The 22,648-nt window shown below is 36.9% G+C and overlaps 1 protein-coding gene across 1 annotated transcript in view; it reads left to right on the top strand.

Annotated features, from left to right (window-relative positions):
• The window catches only part of RGS7 (regulator of G protein signaling 7), a 469,804-nt gene that overhangs the window by 379,584 nt on the left and 67,572 nt on the right, over positions 1–22,648 (top strand). The window contains exons 4-5 of the mRNA XM_019647554.1: positions 1,246–1,352; positions 5,853–5,904. Coding sequence (XP_019503099.1) covers positions 1,246–1,352; positions 5,853–5,904 — 159 coding nt within the window. The remainder of the gene's footprint in view (positions 1–1,245; positions 1,353–5,852; positions 5,905–22,648) is intronic.

Below are 22,648 nucleotides of genomic sequence, written 5' to 3'. Positions count from 1 at the left end.
GTAATTACAGTAGAGGAACTGTGTACATGGGCCACCTCATGAAGAAGGATTCACTTCAGCAGGGCTATTATGTCTGCAGAGTCTACCCTTTGGGTGTGTCATTTGTGGAAGTGGTTGCGTTGTGCTCTGGCAGTGGCTCATCTTAGTCTGCACCAGAGCCCCTCTCAAGAGGCCCTAAAACCAACACACCCAGTGGTGGTTTAGTGACTCAGGACTGGCTGGAGTGTCAAAGCTCCCCATGATTGATGGCTGGAGTTATAGAGAGATCCACATAGTCCTGCAACTGCTGTGAGAATCCTGGAGTTAAAGAAACTAAAATAAATTATAAATAAATTGTGTATAAAGATACACAAACATAAATACAGCTAACATTTTGGATTTACTATAGTCATATATGCTTATGTTAGACTAAAAAATATTTTACATAGTTTCATATTTTCTAGACTTCAACTTAGCACACTTATGTTGTCCCTGCACACATGCAGTGATAACTCTTTTAATCAAAATTTTCAATCCTTTTGTTGGAAGAAATTGTTGGCTGCTATAGATCGAGTATGACTATTACAATATTATGTCCCAACTATTGCCCATCCTTTTGTGTAAATATAATGTTTTCATTTTCCAATAAACCTGTTCCTAGTCGATATGTAGAATACTGGATATAGAATAGTAAAAGCTAGAACAATTTGGATGATCACAGGACTGTAGGCTTACTCAGTGCAGCACAAATGGCTGTAGATGCCTATTAGCATCACATAATAATGACCCAGGTGACTAAAAAAATTGCTGATAGTATCGGGTATTTATGATACAGGCCAGGGGGCAATGAAAGTGGCAACACATTTAAAAGTTTAAAGTACTATGTAAATATCAAATAGAATTGTTTGTGGATGTGTGGATGAACATGAAGACAGAACAAAGTATGTTCCATCTATGAAATGCAGGAGTCAGATTCTGATTTCAGAATAGTATTCCAGGTTCAATGTTCCATAACTTTATGTTTTTGTGGGCTGGTCATCACAGGGTAAAAGTTAGTCACTGCACAGTCACTACCAGGAACCAGAGCCAACTCAGTACCTTGTTAAAAGAGATGAACAAAGAAGAAAAAATGCAAAACAAGGTTTTTCAGGATGTCAAGAATTTGGATGAAAGAATGTGCTCAAAAGGGAACATGACACAAGCCTACGCTCCTGTAAATTAATAATTTAAAGAGTTTTTGTTTGTTTGTTTGTTTTCATACAACAGTGGAGGCACTCCATTTGGGAACATTAATGGCTGCTCATGGCTACTTCTTCCCAATCTCAGATCACGTCCTCACACTCAAGGATGATGGCACCTTTTACCGGTTTCAAGTAAGTTTCATGAAAATATCCTTTAACAGTAAAAGAGAAGACTGTATTTTGTTGGTTAATTGTTAGTACAGAAAATTTGAAAATTATGACCTTTTTAAGTTCAGCTAATTAGAAACTAATGGCTCAATTTAAGATGTAAAAACAATAAACAAAGATGCAGTGTGCTCAGTTAAGGTGATTTATGAAAGATAAATTGTGTCATGAATAAACTTTTATTTTATATAAAAAGTTTAAGAGAAATTCAGAGAGTAACTTACTGGGATTCATGAAGATAGGAGAGCTCTTTATCAGTAAGCCCCATTAAGCTACTAGGAAGAAAATTGAGAGATGTAACTAAATTTATTATACTCTGGATCCAAAATCATCTTCAGTCCAAGTAAACTCTCACAGAATGCTTGAAGCTTCAGCTTATAAATTAGTTTGTTACACAAGCCCTTTACAAGTTGGTATCTGAGGACCTTCTGCAAGTCTGTAAAGACTGATATGCATGATGTTGTACATGTGTGTGCTCATCCGAGACAGGATGCCGTAGATAACTTGCAAACCAACAAGAGTCATTCTAGGTCATTTTCAAATGAGACACAGTATTATTCTGTCAGGAAATGATTGTGGACTCTTATTTCAGTCATTGAGCAAGCAGTTGGCACTTGAGTTCACAGTGATTTATCTCAAGTGTATTCTACATTTCATTAGATGTTGTGATTCATTAATAACTGACTAGTAGATTCTAGACTATAAACATAGGTCATATAAAATGCCAGAGTTCAAGCACTAGCTGAATTCCTATAGGTATTTTTGGAAGTTTCTCTCCATCGTCCAACTATCAAACATTGGAGAATTCTTCTCAATTGTTCTGAATATTATTAGATGTTCTATATCTAAATTGATGGCTGAATAGTAATTTGGGTGCCTAAGAACTTGCTTGGGGAAACTGAGAACAAAGAGGGGATATGTTTTAAAAAATTCTTCCCAGAGATCGTTGTCCCCTTTAGAACACTCTAAGTCCTGCTTCCTTTTGACTCTTTTATCCAAGGAAAATAATCATAGGACTTTTTGCACTGAATAACTGGGAGATAAAGCAGTCTCCTAAAATTGTGATACTGACCTAAGTATTCAAGCAATTTCAATTGCTTAGTTTTAAAAGGCTTTAAAAGAATGGAACGTTATACAGGTAAAATAATTGTAGCTTAAAACAGCTTATTAAGTGAGAGTAACTAGGGTTCCTAAGGTTAACATTTTAATAAAAAAAATTATTGGTGATCAGCAAACAAATTATTCGTGGGTCACTAGCACTTTTTGATTTTTAAAGGAGTTAATTTTCTATTACAGGATTACATTTTCCATATGTTATTTTCTCACAAAAGTTTCATATAAGGACTATAAGTAAACTTCTAGTAAACTTCCCAGTAAAATTTTCACAATTCTTTACAATATTCCAAGTAAAATCGTGCATGCATAAAAGAACATATATACAAGGGAGGCACTGAATAGTTCATCTCTTGAGAATTATCTAATCCAAAAAATGTCTTTAAAATAGCTCATACATGGCCCAAAGTTAATGATGATGGCTTGAATTAGTGTAATTTGTGAACTTTAAGACTGCTCTGTGATTCTCAGACTGAAATTAGTAGGCAGACAAGGTTTAAATGTCTTAGTCTTGCTCATGAGTCAAGAATGAGCAAAACTGGAAATGGACCACCGTTCATACAGGCAAAAAGGAGAGACTGTTTTTAAAGGGCTTTAGAACAAAGCAAGTAAATAGGTGCAAATGACAAATGAATTACATCACTACTAGATATAGGCAGAAGGTTTAATGTGCCTAGATAGATGATATATAAATAATCTTTTAAATTACACTAATTAATGTTATAATATTAAATGGTAACTATTTTAATGACCCATCCACATTTAAAATATGATCTAAATATGACATATTTGTAAGTCTAAAAATCATAGAATCTTAAAACCAAGATTTAAAAAACCCAGAAAAGTCAAGAAAAATTGAATTCCTACTGTAATATCTACTACGGCATTAATCACTCTACATCTAAACAGCGCTAATAATAGAACACACATTATTGTTCAAGGTGTTTACTTCCATTTTTGTCTTCATTCCAAGAAGCAGAAAGTTCTTTATTACTTTGAACAGAAATTCAACTCTGTGGAAGGATTTTAAAAATCACTAATTAAAATGGAAAGCTTGCAATATCTTGTTTACAATTCTTCCAGTGAATGATTGAAATTCTAGCCATCATTAGGAATCTGAAGATGTTTCAGGGCATGAGTTTGAGACAAATAGAACTTTTAATTTAATTTCAGTGGCATGCAACAATATGTAAATTTGTCTCAAGTTTTAGTACATTTTTAATTATGTGATTTTTGCATTAATGTAAACTCACAATTGTCTAATTATCCTCTCTTAGCTAATTGGAATTGAGATCTGACATGGTTTTCCAGGTCTCTTTAATGGTCTCTTACCATATTAACATATGTGCCAAAGATTATTGAGCAATGGTTGGACAGTTTGGGATCAGTTTTATCATAGCTAGAGAAGTCAACACTGAAAAGCAGAGAAACTCATATATTAATAATGTCTTCTTGAAGTCTATGTGAACTGTAAACGTATATTTTTTAATTGCAGCAAACAATAAGAGTTTGCTATTTGTTAAATTGCCTTTTACTATATTTTTCCTAGGAAAAATCTTACAATATTAGTGAAGAATGTTTGTTTAATGACATTTTCACTATATTAGAAAATACAACAGCGTCATTCTTTTATTTTTACATTCAGGAATTTCTCACTAAAGTAAATGATAAAAGAATAAAGAAAAATTGTAAGAATGCAGCAAGAACATTTTTCTGTGTTTTGGAGGGGAAAAAAAGCATATAACTGACCAATCTGACTAGAATAAGTATTTTAAATGTAAGATAAATAGATGTGTGTGTTTGTCCATGTGCGCTTGCATACTTATGTGTGCATACAGACACGCACACGGGCAGACACACAGACACACACACATGTCCCAAACAAACAAGCAACCAAAAGAGAATAATAAACTCTATGAGAAGTATCTCAAAAACCAGCAGTCCACATGAAAGCAAGATTTTAATTGCTTTAATTGGTTTTTCTAGAATCCTTACCCAATTTTATTTTTAGGAAATGAAATCATCAAAGATTCATCTCCCACAGAATCAAGTGGGATTCACATGAGAAGGGGGGCCAGTGTAAAGCCTTGATAACCTCCTTGTCTACTGGTTCAACCTTTTATCCCCCTAAATTTCTGTTGCCATTTTGCTTACATGTGTACAAAACTAATGTTAGTAGCTTTCTTTATGATACTGCATCAAATGCCAGGAATGACTAGAGAGGAACTCAGAGATCCCTGGGAGTCTTGAACAGCTTGGAAAGGCTGTCCTCAGAAACAAAGAGGTGTCCCCAATTACCCTTTACCTTTTCTTGAGAGTCCCTTTTCCAGAAAGGAGAATTATCAAGCAGGTAATCAGAGATTACCCCAAATATGCTCATTACACGTAGATAGTTTATATTATTAACTAACAAATGTAGTTAAATCCACATGGCTTATGTCTGCAATCACTGTTCCACTGAGTCCTGGAAGCATTGTCACCCCAGAAGACAAAGTTTGATCAAGTAGACAGAGGGCCATCGAATTTCCTCATGGGCCGGAGCCAAGCACATCCAGCTAGCACAGATAGAAAAGCCCTTGTAGAAAATATAAAATGTCAATGATTACAATAGAATTTTCCTGATCAGACACTTCCTTTGTATTTTTGTCAGTGCGTTTCTAGAATTTCACAGAATCAGATTCCTCTCTCTTGTTAATCATATCAATCAACTAAGACATTACTAGCTTAAAAAAACTGATCTCTGGTTTGTACTGTTTAAAAATTTAGAGCAATAAGTGTCTTTATTACAAAATGTTTTTTTCAAGTGAGGAGAAAAAGTTGTTCTGATCTGGTTGGCTAATGTTAAGAGCTGCACGCCTTATATAATTAATAGAGCAAGGCAAATGTTTGCCGGACCTTAGGGAAAGATTTTGACAGTTGAGCTTTTGGATCTGTTGAAAGTGATGTTGAGATACATTAATCATAGAAAACTATTTGTTATATTTAAACATGTTTTATCCTGCATCTTCCTGACTATAATACTCTGCTTTCAGTCTTTGTGGATTCAGGCTTCTTGTTTTAGTAATGCAATGAGACCTTTTACCTTTGTGTCAGTTGGCATAAAACTGCAGCAAAAGTAGGACATTTTAAATGCTCGCTGGTGCTGCCCAGATCTGGAGGCTGAACGAATGCTCAGCCAATACGTGTACAAGCAAAACCTCACTGTGCCTTTCTGGGTATGTTTTCTGTCTTTCAAACATATCTTTAGTGAACTTTTCTAGATAATTGCTAAATATATAAACACTGCTCATAAACCCAAAACTCTTTCAATGGTTTATGTGTCTAACCTGGGTTCTACTTCTTTTCATTCCACAGACACCCTATTTTTGGCCATCAAATTGTTGGGAGCCAGAAAACACAGACTATGGTCAGTGCAACATCTCATTTTATTTTTGGCAGTCAGTATGGCTAGATGAACATGGGCTTGTATTTTATTGTTTTGTCATTGAGAAAAGAAAGCTACATTTCTCAGTGTGGGACTCATATTTCTAACATTGAATTTACAAATGGCCTTTTTATTGGAAAGTCACCAAACTGGGTGGTGACTTTTTCCATAGTATAGTGTCCATTGAGACTAATGAAGAATAGGTTTTCTTCTGAATAGGTTAAAAGCTATAAACACGCTTTTGAAAGGGTTGTTATTATTTTTCCATAGCACATTGGTGTTCTAGAAAGAGTAACAAAAGTGCTCAGAGAGCTCTAGTTCACCTCGTCCACTAGCTGTGTGAATTGTGTTAAGTCCATTGACTTTCGGAGGCTTAATTTTTCTTACTATTATATGAGGCATCCTATGATTCTATAAGTGGAAGTTTGTATTAAACATGGAGAGGTCAATTACCAGCAAAAGAAAAGTTACAAAAGAAAATTTAATAGCAATGAATCAAGCTCAGTGAACTTAGAATGAACTCAATTCAACAATCGTGGTTTCCGTGAAGCTCTTCAAGGAAATAGGCTTCTAATAAGTATTCATCTTCTTACATATTCCTGAAGCGACAAGTGTTCAAAGATAAGATGGCATGGTTTTTAAATCTAATTTCTACAAATATTTATTGAGGATTATTTCCCTATGCCAAGTGCTATACTAGGTGCTGGGATACCAAAGGTCACCTTGACTTTGTCTACATGGTTGGGTAGATTGTCAGCTAAATGAGAAAAGAGAATGATACCGGAGTTGCTGTAGAATGCCAAGTGAATACAACAGTAGTGTGTGCGAAATTATATGGAAGTGTAAAAGAATGAGAGATTTTAGTTGGGGGATTCCAGAGTGATTTCACAAAAGAACAGAGCATTTCAAATTGTTGTTTAAATGAGGGGAGATTTTTCAAGAGACAAGGCAGAGAGAAGGCATTTGAGGCAGAGGGCCAGCATACACTGGGGGTGCCAAAAAAAAAAGTGTACATATGACCTATATTCACCTTTTGTTATTGGTATATATTGAGTATTACAATTTTAATGCAGTTTTTTCCTTTCCTAAAATGTGTATACATTTGTTTGACACCCTCTGTATATGCAAAGGCAGTAAGAGGCTTATAGCAATCCAGCTTTCTTTGGTATTGCTCCGGGAGAGACAGCTTTGTAAGAACACTATAGGAAAATCCATGGAAAACCAAGGGAGTTTTTTCCACTCTGTCATTTCAGAAACTCGAATTTGTAGTTCATCTAAGAGTGGTCAGTGCCAGTCAAAGATTCAAACTAACATACCTCATGGAAAACAATCTGAAAATCAGAATACTGATACATTAATACAGAGAATAGATGATTTCTTTCCAGTGGTGGTAATGCTGATTTCTTCATTCAGAAACTTATTGGGTTGTCGGAAAAGTCATGATGCATTTTTGCAACGAAAAACATAGAAAAAATACATCATGACTTTTTAAACAACCCAGTATATTCCTCAAAACTGAGGCACTTGGAGAAAGAAGTTATTTAAAAAATGAACAAATAAACAAAAACAAAACACCACTGATTTGTGGATCTGAGTTGGCAAACTTTCTGGAGCATTTTGTCCAACTTGGAATGATGCCTGGGGATTGTTTCACTAAAGAATATAACATTCTAGTGGAGGGAACACTTGGACAGCTGAGAAGGAGCTCATGGAAAAAGACCCAGATGTTAGAGACAGACAGACCTGACCTCAAACACTGTCAGAACTATATACCAACTGTGTGACTTTCGACAAAGCGTGCAACATCCATGAGTCTCAGTCTGCTCCCTTTTCAAGCAGAAATAATAGTATTGAATATCTACAGCTATTGAAAGAATCCAAATTAACATGCCTAAGGAAACTGGTATTAATCCTCTCATATTCAATAAATCAAAATTGTTTGGAGCTCACCATCGCTGGCTCATGGATACACTGCCTCTGTTCCTCATAGAAAAGCAAATTCTTACTCTCAGTGTTTCTCTCTATCCATCTTTTGTGTTTTAATATGTTAGTGTTCACAATTACAGCTCATGTTTCATCACAGCAGATTTATGTTGGCATGGAGGGACTGAGGAAATTGCATGGCCTACACAGAGGTCATTTATAGAACATTCCTCAAAGTGGGTCATTCAGTTTCACATTAACTCTTAGCAGTGTCCATTTCAGAGGGGGTCATCTCCTAAACTTTCTCCCCAAACTCACAGTGCCTGACATTTGTTAACTAACTATAGACATGGTCTTTAATTATTATATTTTGTTTTTCTCCATGAAGAAACATATACCTGTTTGTGTCTAGCTTGCTTAGATTACATACAAGTGAAAAATAAAATAATTATTCAATAAAGGATCATGAAAAAAAATAAGAGGAAGAAAATCAGCAGTGATCTCAGACACTGTACCACTTCTGCAGGCAATGAACTTCATCTGGGATTTTTCTTTTTAAATAAATCATAGCAATGTGAATTATCCAAACTTGAATTTCCTACCACCATTTGGTTAAAGCACACTGTTATAAAATGCACACACCTGCTTATAAAGAAGACATTGATGGCATGATGTAGTTATGCATGAGGTCCAAAGCACAGTGATTATTTAGGTTATCTTTTCTAAGATAACTTTGGGGCAGACAGGAATTGATTGCCTAAAACAGGTTTAAAGAATGGTTTCTTACACTCTTTTAGAGCTTACTAAGTAGGTTCTACAGAACGGAAATCTCTATAGTTCAGTTTATATGGAGAAATGCTTTTCTACAGTTATCTTGGTCTTATAGAAAAATAGAATATGTTGATCATGTTCAAGCTAAGACAAGCCAGTATGGACTACAGGGCTATATCTCTATGAATATCATTCTTTGAAAATTAAGCTGGGTAAAATTTTTGGTATTTTTTTCACCTAAGTACAAAAAACATTCCTCTGTATCATTCAGCCACAATCTCCACTGGTTTTCACAGCATGAAATTATGAGGAATTCTGGACTGGGGAGCCTGGTGTGGGGCTGGGACCCCTTGCTCCTAGGTGGAGGGGGGAACTCTGTAGCTGAGATATCGCTCCAGATTTTTAACCACCACTTGTGAGTGTAGGACCAGCCCTTCAGCACCTCTGCCCCTCCTGCCAGTTTTGACGTGGCTTCTTTTGTGTATCCCTTTTAATATATTCTTTTATTTATTTATTTATTTATTTATTTTTATTATTGGGGAATTGGGGGGATGGGAACAGCGCTGGGGAATTGGGGAAGGGGAACAGACAAGTTGCTGTCCTTTTGCTCTTCAGTCTAGTTGTGGAGGACGTTGCCTCACTGGCCCAAGTTGGCACCATCATTGTGCTCTTCCCGGGTGAGGCAGATTAGTCGCCGGCTTCTGGAAGGCTGCTCACAGCGGCTGCTGGCCGCTCACGCTGGCTGCTGGCTACACACGGTAGCCCATAGCAATCCACTGCCACAGGGGCTGCAGCCTATGCCGTTGCCAGCGACTCACGGCAGCCCAGCTCCAGGTCGAGCTGTTGTTCAGCATCTTAGCTGTGGAGGGCAGTGTCACTGGCCCTCATATGTGGGATCCGAACCGGGGCCCTCTGGGGTCCCAAGCCAGCTCTTAACCAACGCGCCACTCGGCTGGCCCTAATATATTCTTAAATTCAGTTTGCTAATATTATGTTGAGGCCTTCTGCATCTTTTGTTGTCAAGGATTTTGGCCTGTGGTATCTTTGTCTGGTTTTTGGTATCAGGGTAAAGCTGGCCTTGTAAAATGAGTATGGAAGTATTCCTCCCTCTTTGATTTTTTGGAGTTGTTGAAAAGGATGGTATTAATTCTTCTTTCAATGTTTCGTAGAATTCACCATTGAAGCCATCTGATCCTGGGCTTTTGTTTGCTGGGAAGTTTCTTTTATTAGCAAACCGTCTTTTCAGATTTTTTATACCTTCATGATTCCGTCTTGATAGGTTGTATGTTTCTAGGAATGTATCCATTTCTTCTAGCTTGCTAAATTTGTTGGCGTGTAATTGTTCATAATAGTCTGTTACGAAGGGAGAGAGGTTAGAGCGAACAGGATGACCAGTGCATCTCTCACAGATATTTAGCTTCTTGCCCAGGACAGAGCAGGAAAAAACTGGGAGTTCCTGGCTCAGTCAGGAAGCCAGTGCTTCTCTGTCTACAGCGTGCTGATGCGTCACAGACAATGCCATTGGAATGTTATTTTCCCACCCATCCCCATCCATGTTATAATTTAGGGTTGAATTTCAAGCATTCTTAACATAGCACATTAAGGTAGGGTAAACGACTCTATGGAGCCATTATCTTACCCTAGGTAAGTTTTAGGTAGCAAAAAATAAAAACGAAGCGGCACTCTATAGGCAAAATTGTGTAATAGGGGTGAGAATATATAAAAGAAACAGATGTGTCTTGTTCAGGAAAAGCAGTATGGGTAATTCATGTAAACTGTAATGCATGCGTGTTGTTTATTTGTCAAATTATTGGAAACTTATAGTCTAGGAATGTCATTGATGCATATATGCATCATGAAACACCATGAGATTTAACCAAGCAACTCATAAGAAACTAGATTGATGATGATGACATAAAGTAAAAGTTAATTTTAATTTAAAGTTATGAACATCAGTCACTGCAAATCATGACCAACTTAAAACACTGAGGGTACAGTAATAGCAACATGCCCTCCTGGAAAATAACAAAATATCCTCTGGAAATCCTAATTATCCATGGGTATGTGCATTCAAAATTTTGTGACATTACCAAGTATCATGTGGCAGTCAGGCTTTATAGCAAATTCTGAATTAGAGGCCTCCGTAATTTCTATTAATAGGAAGAACATTCCTTTCACTGTAAGTTTTACTAAAGAAAAATTATGGTGGCAATGATAAAAACAAACAAAAAATGTTCTGATTTCCTTGGAGACCTTTTGAAGAGCAAAGAATGAAAAGGAAAATGAAATTATAAAAATGACCATTGGGGACATCATTTCTGGTATGCAGTTTATGAGCTAGCAGTATTATTTCATGAAGACTCAATTTGCTCAAGTCTGCCAATTAAAGCTGACAAGATAGTCTTGGTTAATAAGTGTATCAACAAGAGAGGCGTCAGGCCGGCCAAGTGGCTCAGCTGGTTAAGAGCTCACTTGGGAGCACCAGCTCTGAGCAACAGGGCTGCAGTTGGGATCCCACATTGCGGGCCAGTGACACTGCCTTCTACAGCTAAGGTGGTGAACAACAGCTCGACCTGGAGCTGGGCTGCTGTGAATCTCTGGCTATGGCCTAGGCTGCAGCGGGGCTGCAGTGGGCTGCCATGAGCTACGTGAAAGGCTGGTGGCCAGCGTGAGCTACCAGGAGCCGCTGTGAGAGGCCGATTAATGACTGGCGACCGATTGCCTCACCCAGGAAGAGCACAATGATAATACCAACATGGGCAAGTGAAGCGACGTCCTCTACAACTAGACTGGAGAACAAAACAGCAATTTGTCTACCTGTCTGTTCCCCTCCCCTGGTTCCCCAACGCTGTTCCCCTGCCCCCAATTCCCCAATAACAAACCTAAAAAAAAAAAAAAAAAGAGGCGTTATTTTTTTCATTGTTTTAACATTGAGTGGCGGGGGAAAACAGACTTCACTCATTTATTAAAGGACAAGATTCAATTTTTGGTCTTACTTTGAAATCTTCTCAACCTGGGAACTCAGAGACAGGGTCTTTACACCCTGGGTGGTGAATATTCCACATTGGGTGATTCTCTTGTTAAGTTAACAGAAGCTTTTTGTGCCATAGAGCTGAAACAAAACTACGTCTAAGCCTAAGTGATTTGCCCCTCCCAAATTCCCTTTAATTAAAACCTGCTTAAAGGAAGGTTTGCATATCTGATTCATATTTTCCTTGAGCAAAGAAGGGGTGGGAGGACTGTAACATTTTGCTTCTATATTCTCTTAACAGAAGGGAGATTTATACCGCTTTAAATCACACTAGACAAAGGCCCTCATGAGGAAAGTCAAGCAAGGCAGTGAACTTGACCCCAGCCAGGCTTTGGATCTTCTGTATGCATAGCGATTGCAAGTGCGAAAAGTCTCCCCTGCCTCAGAATGCCAAGGTCAGTGTTAAGCCATGACTTCCTCCCGTCATGGGATGTCAGAGCTGGAGGGAACTTGAGAGTTTACCCAATTCCAGTCTCAGCTAAAGATGAGGTAGCGGAGTTCCAGAGAGTGGCAGGACTTGCAAAGTCAAGGTCACACTCTTCATTATCGGCCAAGTTTAGAGCACGCTCAACAGTTAGAAAGGCAGGAAGACCCTTGAATCCCTCCTTGGCAGAGTATTCAATAAAGACTTTCAGTAACTTATTCTGAAATGATCGCACCTTCTTGGGGGCTATTAAGTGTACCAAATGTGCTCTGCCATTGTATTTCTATCAAACTCTGGCAAGCTGCATAGTCTGTGATATGCACAGCCCTGGGCTATGCTTTGGTACTAAATTTGAGGTGTCAGGTTCCTGTTAAAGAAGTTTCTCTTTAAGCCAAGAAATGTTTTTCTAAGCCTGCCCAGTCTCCTGCTGTTGCTTTCTGATTTCTTTGTAAAGCTTTAGCCAGCTCCCACCTGTTATAATAATAAAAGTAGCTGTGATAATACATTGCATTCCTGGGTCACTGTGCTGTTTGTCAAGTTCCAGTACTGTACCTCAGGCTGATACCCTGGAGTGGGGAGCAAAGGGCAAAGCTTGCAAAGCCTTCTTAAACATATTGCTGTTTTAAATCTATTGTACCAGCTGGAGAAGAACAGTGTGTTTGCTTAGGGCATAGGAGGACCTAGAATTCCTCTGCCCAACTGACTATTCCAATTCTCCGTTCAACCCACCAGATGAAATACCTTGTAGCTAAAATATACTGCGAGTGACTTCTGAGAATAGAATCACCAGGAAGGACACTACTTAGCGATTGCTGAGTACACTTTGGAGATTCAATCCTGTTCAAAAGGTGGTGCAGTGCCCTGAGAGGTCATGTAATGAGATCCATGCAGTCTGACCAAAGCACAGGTACACAATACAGGAAGAGTTATCAAACGGAATAGTTCCACAGCCTCTTTCCAAAGTGACCAGCACAGCTTTGGGGTGAACTTTATAGATATTTGCTTAGGGATCCTGGTCTCCATCCAGCGCATTTCTGTGCCTCCGACTATGATAGTGAGTTGGACATAAGCACGGAAGACTTTTCTACTGAAACCTGTGTCACTCACTGTATGGGTAGCAGGAATACGACAGGTGTCAGATGGACACTGGGAAATGAGTAGCTCAAGATTCAAAGGCCCTACTGACATTTTCACAGATTAATTTTATTTCATACCTGACACGACCAATTCTGTCAATGAATCCTTTGCACTATTGCATTGTGCTCTATCCCTGGTCCACGTCCATTTACAATTAAAGAGAAGGAACAGACAGGGTCCAAAAATGAACTTTGCACTTCACCGTATCTCCAGCATGACCTCTTCCTGACTTCAGCTCTTTGTCTAAGACATACAACAGCTCAGGACTTAAACTCCACACCTCAGCTCTTCTACCAAGCACCCTGAATGCATTGCATTTTGCTTGCCATTCTTTGTGCATGATGCACTGGGAAGGGTGAGTTTTGGAATCAGACAAACTGCTTCATGTCCTGACTCAGTGTTTAATAGCTGTGACCTTGTATCAATGACTTAACATGTTCAAGCTCCAGTTTCCTCATCAATAAACTGGGATCTCAAGGGCCAGCCGAGTGGTGCGGTGGTTAAGAACTGGCTTGGGATGCCTGAAGGCCCCGGTTCGGATCCCACATATGAGGGCCAGTGACACTGCCCTCTACAGCTAAGAATGCTGAACAGCAACAGCTCAACCTGGAGCTGGGCTGCCGTGAGTTGCCGGCGATGGCATAGGCTGCAGCCCCTGTGTCAGTGGGTTGCCTTAGGCTACTGTGTGTAGCCAGCAGCCATCGTGAGTGGCCTGCAGCCGCTGTGAGCAGCTGTCCAGAAGCCGGCGACTGATCTGCCTCGCCCGGGAAGAGCGCAATGATGGTGCCAACTTGGGCCAGTGAAGCAACATCCTCCACAACTAGATTGAAGAACAAAAGGACAGCAACTTGTCTGTTCCCCTTCCCCCAATTCCCCAATAAAAATCTTTTAAAAAAAAACCAAAAAAAACCTGGGATCTCAAAATCAGATCCCATTTTATACCCAGCAGAGCATCAATCATAAATGGTTACTCAAGCAATAGTTTCCTTCCTCCCTCTTTCTGCCCACTCCGCTAACTTCTTCTTTTTGATGTTCTTATTCTCTTTTTAGAAGATTTTGCAAATCCTTAGTCTGTAAAAAAGGACTCATATGTAGTCTTGTTACATTTGACATATCTCATGTTAATGGAGCAGGCAGAGAAGAAAACGAGGGTTGCTTTCTCAGTTATTGCTGGATTCACGAACATAACATTTTTTTTCTTACATTCTAAAAAAATGTGGCAAGCACCAATTAACACAGAATCCTGTGGCAAGAGTTTTAAGTGGAATTTGATTTGCAAATCACATTATTCTTGTCTTGAAATACCATTTGTTTCCTTGGAAACTTTAAATTGATTTTAAGGTGTGCATTCTAATCTTTAAGGTTCATAACCACAGTGACATGAATCGTTTTACTATCCTATCCCATGGTCTGTAATTCTTTTGCCCTCTGAACCACCAAAAGTATTAACTACTGGTAATTTTTAATAGTAGACACCCTGTGCTATTTTAGTATCACTTATGATGTTTATATATTTAACAATGTGTGAAAAATTTCAAATGATATTCATCATGAACTGAAACTGGAAAGAATCTGAATTGTATTTTCTTCAGTGTTTTAAAAAATATGTATTCTAAGGCTAATATTCCACATTATCCAGCTTCATTGGATAATGAGCAATATTCTATGTCAGGCAATGCACATACATTTTTCTAAACCTTCTTTGCCCAACCCCAAGAGAAAGAACAATCAACTAACCTATAACAGAGGAAACATGTTTTATTTTCAAGTAGGTTTTATAACATTTAGATTTTTATTGCTCAGTGTCTCTGAGCAATTAGAAAGTGACAGGGATTTAGAGAGAGACAGAGATAAGAGAGAGAGAGAGAAAATAAGTGTCATCCTTTTGTAAAACTACAAGTGACAAGCATATATTTCAATAAAAGTGCTCACGCTTTGACTCTAAATAATTAGACTTGCTTCAAAATTCCAGAAGAAAATAACTTTATTTTATACTCACGTCTCACATATGGATATATGTCTGTGTATTGAAGAGGAGCTGCAGACCACATACAAAAAAAAAATGCAGCAAAGCGTGACTTAAGGAATGACAAAACTTTGTACCATCAACAGGCCTGATATTTTCTGTAAGAAGGTTGTTATTTCTTACTTTCAGTTCACATGTTAGTTATTTTGCTAATAAAAATTCAATGATTCCATTGCCTTCTCCACCCTGACTTCCCTCTCTACCTCCCAAAGAGAGGGAATAACCTATGTTTATTGGACATAGGTTTATTTTTTTCTTGGAAATTAGACCAAGAAAGAAAAGAATGAGATGCAAGAAGCATTGATGACAAAAGAAATTGATACATGCCTAAATAAGCACTGATTATTTTTAAAATGATGATTTTAGAGTATAAATCAAAGAAGAATTAAGATGGCAGACAATAATATATTAGCTATGAAAAACTTCCATATGTCATATGTTCGGTAATTTAAGATCACACTTCAAATTAATATGCTCAGGGAAGAAATCACAGTGGAAATTACAAAACAGAACTGTGTTACATTTTCCCATGGATGTATTTGCAGGCTTTTCAAGGTGTTCAGGGGAAGTGTAGATGTGAGGGACTATATTTCCTCAACTATTTTTTGCGTAGTCTTTGTAAACATCATGAAGGTTTACCTATTAAGAAAAAGCTTTTGTATTAAGAAAAAATTTTGCAGTAAGATTTCACTTTTTAAAAATTAAAATTTAGGGCCGGCTGAGTGGCTCAGCTGATTAAGGGCTCACTCAAGAGTGTGAGCTCTGAGCAACAGCGGTTCGATGCCCAGCCCAAGCTGAGCTGCCGCTGAGCTGCCAACAGGAACAGGATGGCTCAGCTAAAAAAATTAAAAATAAAAAGAAATTATAATTTAGAAAATTTTGCAATATGCTTGTTATTTTCATAACCTATAGATTAATAATAACTATAAAAACAATTGAAATCAGAAGGAATTTTTGTAGTAGCCTTATGATTGTAAGAAATTTTAAAATTTCAATTAATTTACAAGTATATTGTTACAAAGAAGAATAATGAGTGATCCTCAGGATCAATTCTGTAGGGACAGTGTAATTGATACTAGAGCTCAAGAAAAAGGAACAGTAATGCAAATTTCTCCCACAGATGAATTTATTCTCATAATTTTTTTGATATCTAGAGCACATTGAATACATTTAAAAGAGAGGTTTAATAATTTTTTTAAAAATGTGAAATATTTACAACACTCCAGAACTGCATGATTTGACAATATTTAAATTGATGTTAAAAAATTTTAGAGTCCAATTAAAAATATGCTTTTCTATTATTTTTTTCTCAGGTGAGTGCATGAGCGAAAGCATTAAGATCACTTTTCTATAGAGGACATTCTTGAAACAAGGTTGGATAGAACACATTTCAGATAGAAGATATTAAGACCTTCCAAAAAAAAATTCCCAAAGAAGTATGGTTAAATACTTATTTTCAAGTACAATGGGAGAAATATGTGTTATTTTAATGTAAGCTAAACAAATAAGGAAAGAAAAAAAGAAAGTGACTCCTACCAAGCTCCTATATTTAAAAATCTATCTGCTGCTTTACCTGGAAACTAGAGTTTTTGTCTTAAGGATTTCTTTATGTGTAACTATTTGTCATAATGGGTTTATGCCCATCGTGCAAAGGATAAAAAAATCAAGGAAAAACTGAGTCACATAGAAAGTTCGTGGCTAGCTAAACACTACTTGTCCTTTAAGACTCAGCAGATATATCACCAGCTCAGGAAAACTGCCTTGACCTTCACTCCACCCAGATTAGAGGTGGTCCTGCTATCTGGGTCTGTCGGCTGTCCTTTTCCCTGGGTTGAGAGACTTTGAAAATTTGAGAACTAAATCTTATTTAATTTTGTATTCCCTGTGCCTAGGGCAATATGTGGAACTTTAGTAGGTGTTCAATAAAGACTTATTGAGTGAACAAATGAATAAATAGTCTTGATTCTTAGAATTTATTGTGTGGTCCAATGGCATAATATTGGGTTGTCAGAAAAGTCATGACATATTTTTTCTATGTTTTTTTGTTGCAAAAATGTGCCATGACTTTTTCAACAACCCAATATTTAGTTCAAAATACAACTATCTATGCTCAAATTTGGTAGTATGAAAACAATATAGGGTTGAAAGCAGCAACATTTGAGATGACCATCTCTGAATTTCAATGAGGAGCTTTATGCTTGTCCCCTGGGTTTCTCGGCTTTGGAAAATAATACTGAACACTTACTTCTATAGTTTGAAATTACAGTCAAGCAGGCATACAAATGTAGCCTTTGCCCTAAAGCCTCTAGAGAGATTTGAAGGTACGTAATTGTAAGATGTCATAAATCTATCAAATTTAGAATTCTTGGTTTCAGTTTTGTATTTTAAATGGACATATATCTGCTATGAGCCTCAAAAGAGAACGGAAGCCAAGTGTGTGAGATAAACATAAGATATGCTACAGGAACCATTTACATATAATTATATGATGCATTATACATATTCTGATTTAATTAACTTATATGAACACTAAATAAGGAGGCAGCATGAGGAAATTTTACCACAAAAAAACACCCCCAAGGACAATACCTTGCTGGGTGATGATAAGACCCTCTCATCCTCCAAGTCTCTGGGATACTCTAGGAACTTGTCCTAAAGCTTCTAGTTGAGCTCTGGCTCTTTTATTGAAGAGCTCTGAGACTTGAGCTAAACTCTTTTCCATTTTGAGTCTTATATTTTGTATCTAATAAAAAAAATAGTAAATGTTTTTTAACTCATTCCGTACTGTCAGGTTCAAAGGAGATAACATATATGAAAGTGACTTGTACACTAAATTAGCATAGAAAGCAATGGTGGTTATTCACATATCTATGAAATGTTTAGCAAAGTATTAAAAAAAATTATTGTTTACCTATGCATTTGTCCCTTCCCAATTTAACGTAAGGAACTAGGAGACTAAGAACATTGATTGAATTATGTATCTCTGTATCTTTGTGCCTAGAATGTTACTTGGCACAGTGAATAAATTAATGAACAGATGAATACATTTAACGTAATATAAAATCACATTCTACATTTGAAAAAAATGCATCCATTGTAATTTACTTAATATATTTTGGCTAACCATAGCTTAAATAAATGCATCCATTACCAAGAGATTCTGAACATAAATTGTTTTGTTCAGAACATAAATGCTGATTTTTATAAAAAAATGAAGTTATTGCTAAGATTATGAGGCCAAATACCAATTTATTTCTAAAAATCATATGTTCTTTTGTATCTGAAGTAACACTTAGAATTATAATCTGTCTTGACTGAAGAGCTGATAATTCCACTGCAGATACATTTAATTTTACATTTGAATAATATATCTTGAGTTTCCAAAAGGTTTTACATTTATCATTTCCTTCAATTTTCACAACAACCCTGTGAAGTCAGAAAAAAATACATTAAAATTTTAATTTCTCGGGAATCTGGCTCAGAGAGGACAAAATGACTGTAAGTCACCCAATGAGGAACAGTCATCAATTTACTGACTTTTGAAAATGATTCCTCATGTGTTCATCTGTGGAAGCTCTGACTTTTTTACTCATTGTATGTTTTTCTTGGGTTTGTGGAAAATGTTGATTCACTTATTTCTTTATAATCTTTATTAGAATAATTCTAAGCCTATTTACAGACCTGAAATGCTGCTCTGGTCACAAATCGCTTTCCCTAATGTCCTTTAAGAAGTCAAGAAAGCATGCTTGGAACCCCTGGGGGCGTTCCAAAGGAAAGGAACCTATTAGAGATTCCTAAAGAAAAGAAAAGAAAAGAATACAATAAACAGTAAAGTTTAATAGTAAAAATTAAAGGTAAAAATCTGTTAGGAGTTAACCAAACAGGTTCTTTAAATGTTTTTGCAAAGTTCTATATCACCCTCACCCTTTTTTTCTGCATCAATAAGGCTACTTTAATATTCTTTCCTTGGACTGTCCCGAATATCCCAGGTCTCTTATTTCAGTAGGCAGAGGAATGAAATTGCTCTCCAAGTTACTTTCCCTTTCAGAATATGCCCTTCATTCACTTTGTGCTGAATATTTCTCCAAATGAGAATGGTTCTTCCCCGAACAACAGGTTTCAAATTTCACTGCAGCTGCTCATTAGCTGTGTACTTGAAAACTTACATAAACTGTCTCAGTGTCCTCATCTGTAAAACAGAGAATAACACATCTACCTCATAGCCCTGTTTAGAGGCATAACTGGCTAATTTATAAAGCATTAAAACAGTGCCTGGCACATAACAGTGCTGGATAAGTATTAACTTATTATTATTATTTTATTATCACGTCTATTAACCTTATTTTGATCTTTAAGCTATTGTTAATATCATCATTCTCTTCTAAAAAGAAGAGAGAAGACCTCAGAGGTCATCATACATAGTTCTGTCAGCCAGAAAACGCTGTTTCATTTTATGAAATCTACTTTATGCAGAGCTGATGAGGGGACTGCCCAAGGGGCAGGAGAACCAAGAAGCTGCAAAGCAGTGTTTGTTTTGGCAAACAGGAGGAGTGAAGAAGTAAGAGATGGAAACTTTGAGAAGGAATTAAGCACCGGTTAGCCAAAGTTAGTTTTTAAAATCAGCTCTTTCAACTCTATTGACTGCACCCCTGTGCCGCCATCAATCTCCAGACCCAGGGCTATTTTCAGATTTGCCATCATCTAGGGATGTTCTGTGCTCAAGTTTCAAAATCGCCATGAGTCATATCAGATTGCTGTCTATTTAGTAACTAACAGAAACCAGGTGGGTGATTTTGGAGCAAAACAGAATGTATTTTAATCATCATTAAGATAGCAACTATGTTGCATTGTTTTCTATTGTATTTTATTATTATTATTATTATTATTATTATTATTATTATTATTATCAAACATTATGCTATCCACTCACTTTTATAATCCATTTGCCTCATATAAGCTCGAGTAATGTTTTAAATGTAAGTCACATCATATTACACTTCTCACACCCCTTAGTAGTTCCCATCACACTAGGAGCCACACCTCAGCCCGTGGCCAGAGCGCCAAGTCTCCGTCCTGGGACCCGCCTCGTCCTCCCGCCCCTCTGCTCTCCAGCCTCCAGCAGCCCTGCTGACCTCCTGATCCTGGCCTTTTCCTTATACATACCCTGCTTATTTACTGCACAGGGTAGCAATTTGCTTTTCCTACTACACCCTGTGAGCTCTCCTAGGATATCTGTGAATTCAACTTTCCACACTGATGAACAGGGTCAGACAATAGGAATACAGTGAGTCTATAGTCCTGAGTGATGTAGACAGTAATGTAGGATGTCAATCTCATTATTATTTCATAACATTCTACCTGTGTCTCTCTCCTTTTATCTGCGAAAGCAAGACAAGAGAGTGGGGAGAAATCAAGTTCATGTATTCAGAAATCTCATTCCTGACTATTTTAATCCAGATTCAATGAACGCAGATTAGTCATTCAATAGAAAGTTGCACAACCCTTTGGAACTATCTAGTATTAGGTTTTGTATTCCTACTGGATGACTTATTGGGGTACTCTTGGAAAAAGTGCAGGTCCTCAGAACATATTGCTTTGTTTGATAAATTTAAATAAGAGAAAAAAAATTAAGAATACTTGATGAAATATTGTATTATGGGAAATTTACTTTATAGTTAATATTTTAATTGAAACAGTGGTTCAGGAATATCATGATAAAAGTTAACTTCCTTGTTATGTTACATTTAAAAATAGATATAATATTGGTTTAAAATTTACTAAATGCTATAAGCAAAAGAGGTAATAATATTATATATGGAAAAACAAAATGTTAAGAGTTACTGTAGCTAACTATCAGAGACTTTGAGATTTTCATAGGTATCTTTGTCATTACAGAAAATATTCACTTTAATCACTGCCAGTTATAAAACTAGTCACTGGCATATAAAGTACAGCATAGAGAATATAGTCAATAATATTATAATAACTATGTATAGTGTCAGGTGAGTAGGAGACTTAATGGGTGATCACTTCATAAGGCATATGTTGTACACCTGAAGTTAATATAATATTGTATGTAAACTGTAATTGAAAAATAAAAATAAGTAAAAGTTATAAAGTTTCAAAAATAAAATAAATTTTAAAAATAAAGACAGATAGGAAATCAAAACTAGAATAGAATGAATGAATTATTACAACAGCATGGAAATTAGAGGATGGTGCCACACATCATTCATTTGAAAGATGCATTTTTTCTGGAATGAGTAGAATTTAGCCAAATGAAAGAAATATGGTGATACCAGACTTATACTTCCTTTTCTTAAAAATTAAGAGATATTTACAGAATTGGATGAAATTCCAACCAACTCCATTAATGATCCCCAATATTGATACATAATGGCTAGATATATGAGTAAGTCTTGGGAGGGCAGAGAAAGGCTTGCCCCGTCTTGGATCAAGGTTTCTTAGGCTTAAGCCCAGCACCAGAAAAGACAGTCTGATGCTTTGTCTGAGGTTTTGTCCCTGACCTAGATTTCATAAGGCAGCACAAACTCTCTTGGACATTTGGAGAGCAAGCTTAAGAATAGAGGGGGGAGTAGTTTGATACCAGATAGTATGATACCTCCAAATTTATTCTTTTTTTCTCAAGATTGCTGTGGCTATTCGGAATTTTTTGTGTGGAACCTTAGAAACAAAATAAAATAACAAATAAAACAGAATCAGACTCATAGATACAGAGAACAAACTGAAGGCTGCCAGATGAGAGGAGGGTTGGGGGCTGGGTGAAAAAGGTTAAGGGATTAAGAAGTACAAATTGCCAGTTATAAAAATAGTCACAGGGATGTAAAGTACAGCATAGGGAATATGGTCAACCATCTAGTAATAACGATAATGCCAGGTGGGTACTAGACTAATCAGGAGGAACACTTCATCAGTTATATATAAATGTCTAACCACTGTGCTGTATGCCTGAAACTAACATATATTGAATGTCAACTGTAATTCAAAAGTAAAATAAAAAAAAAATTGAGGCAAGAAGCTGGCTAAAAGCAATATGGTATCCTTGAAGGATTGTTGTTGCGTTGTTGGCCGGATTGTCGTCCGGCCAACAGCTGGAATTGGAAAGGCAGGATTATCAGTATCGTTCTCCAGCTCAACTTCACCAGTGTCATGGCCTCCCTCCAAAATCAGTGAACAAATGCCAAAGGAAAAGAGAAAGAATAAGGGGCCCCCACAGTGAGTACTGCCCCTCCCCTTTGAAGGATCTGAGCTGTAATAGAAGAGTTTTAGCAAATTTGGATTTTCAAAAAAATTACGCCAAGTTTTCTTATTTAATTTTCCAAGATGACAAGCTTTCTCTGCATTCCTTCGATGATCAAAATAATTGTGATAAAAATAGTTTCCAAATGGAATG

Source organism: Hipposideros armiger, unplaced genomic scaffold (genome assembly GCF_001890085.2).
Source record: "Hipposideros armiger isolate ML-2016 unplaced genomic scaffold, ASM189008v1 scaffold_113, whole genome shotgun sequence".
Lineage (NCBI taxonomy): Eukaryota > Metazoa > Chordata > Mammalia > Chiroptera > Hipposideridae > Hipposideros > Hipposideros armiger.
Note: the sequence above shows the minus strand (reverse complement) of the source record. Positions and strands in the feature narration are given on the sequence as shown.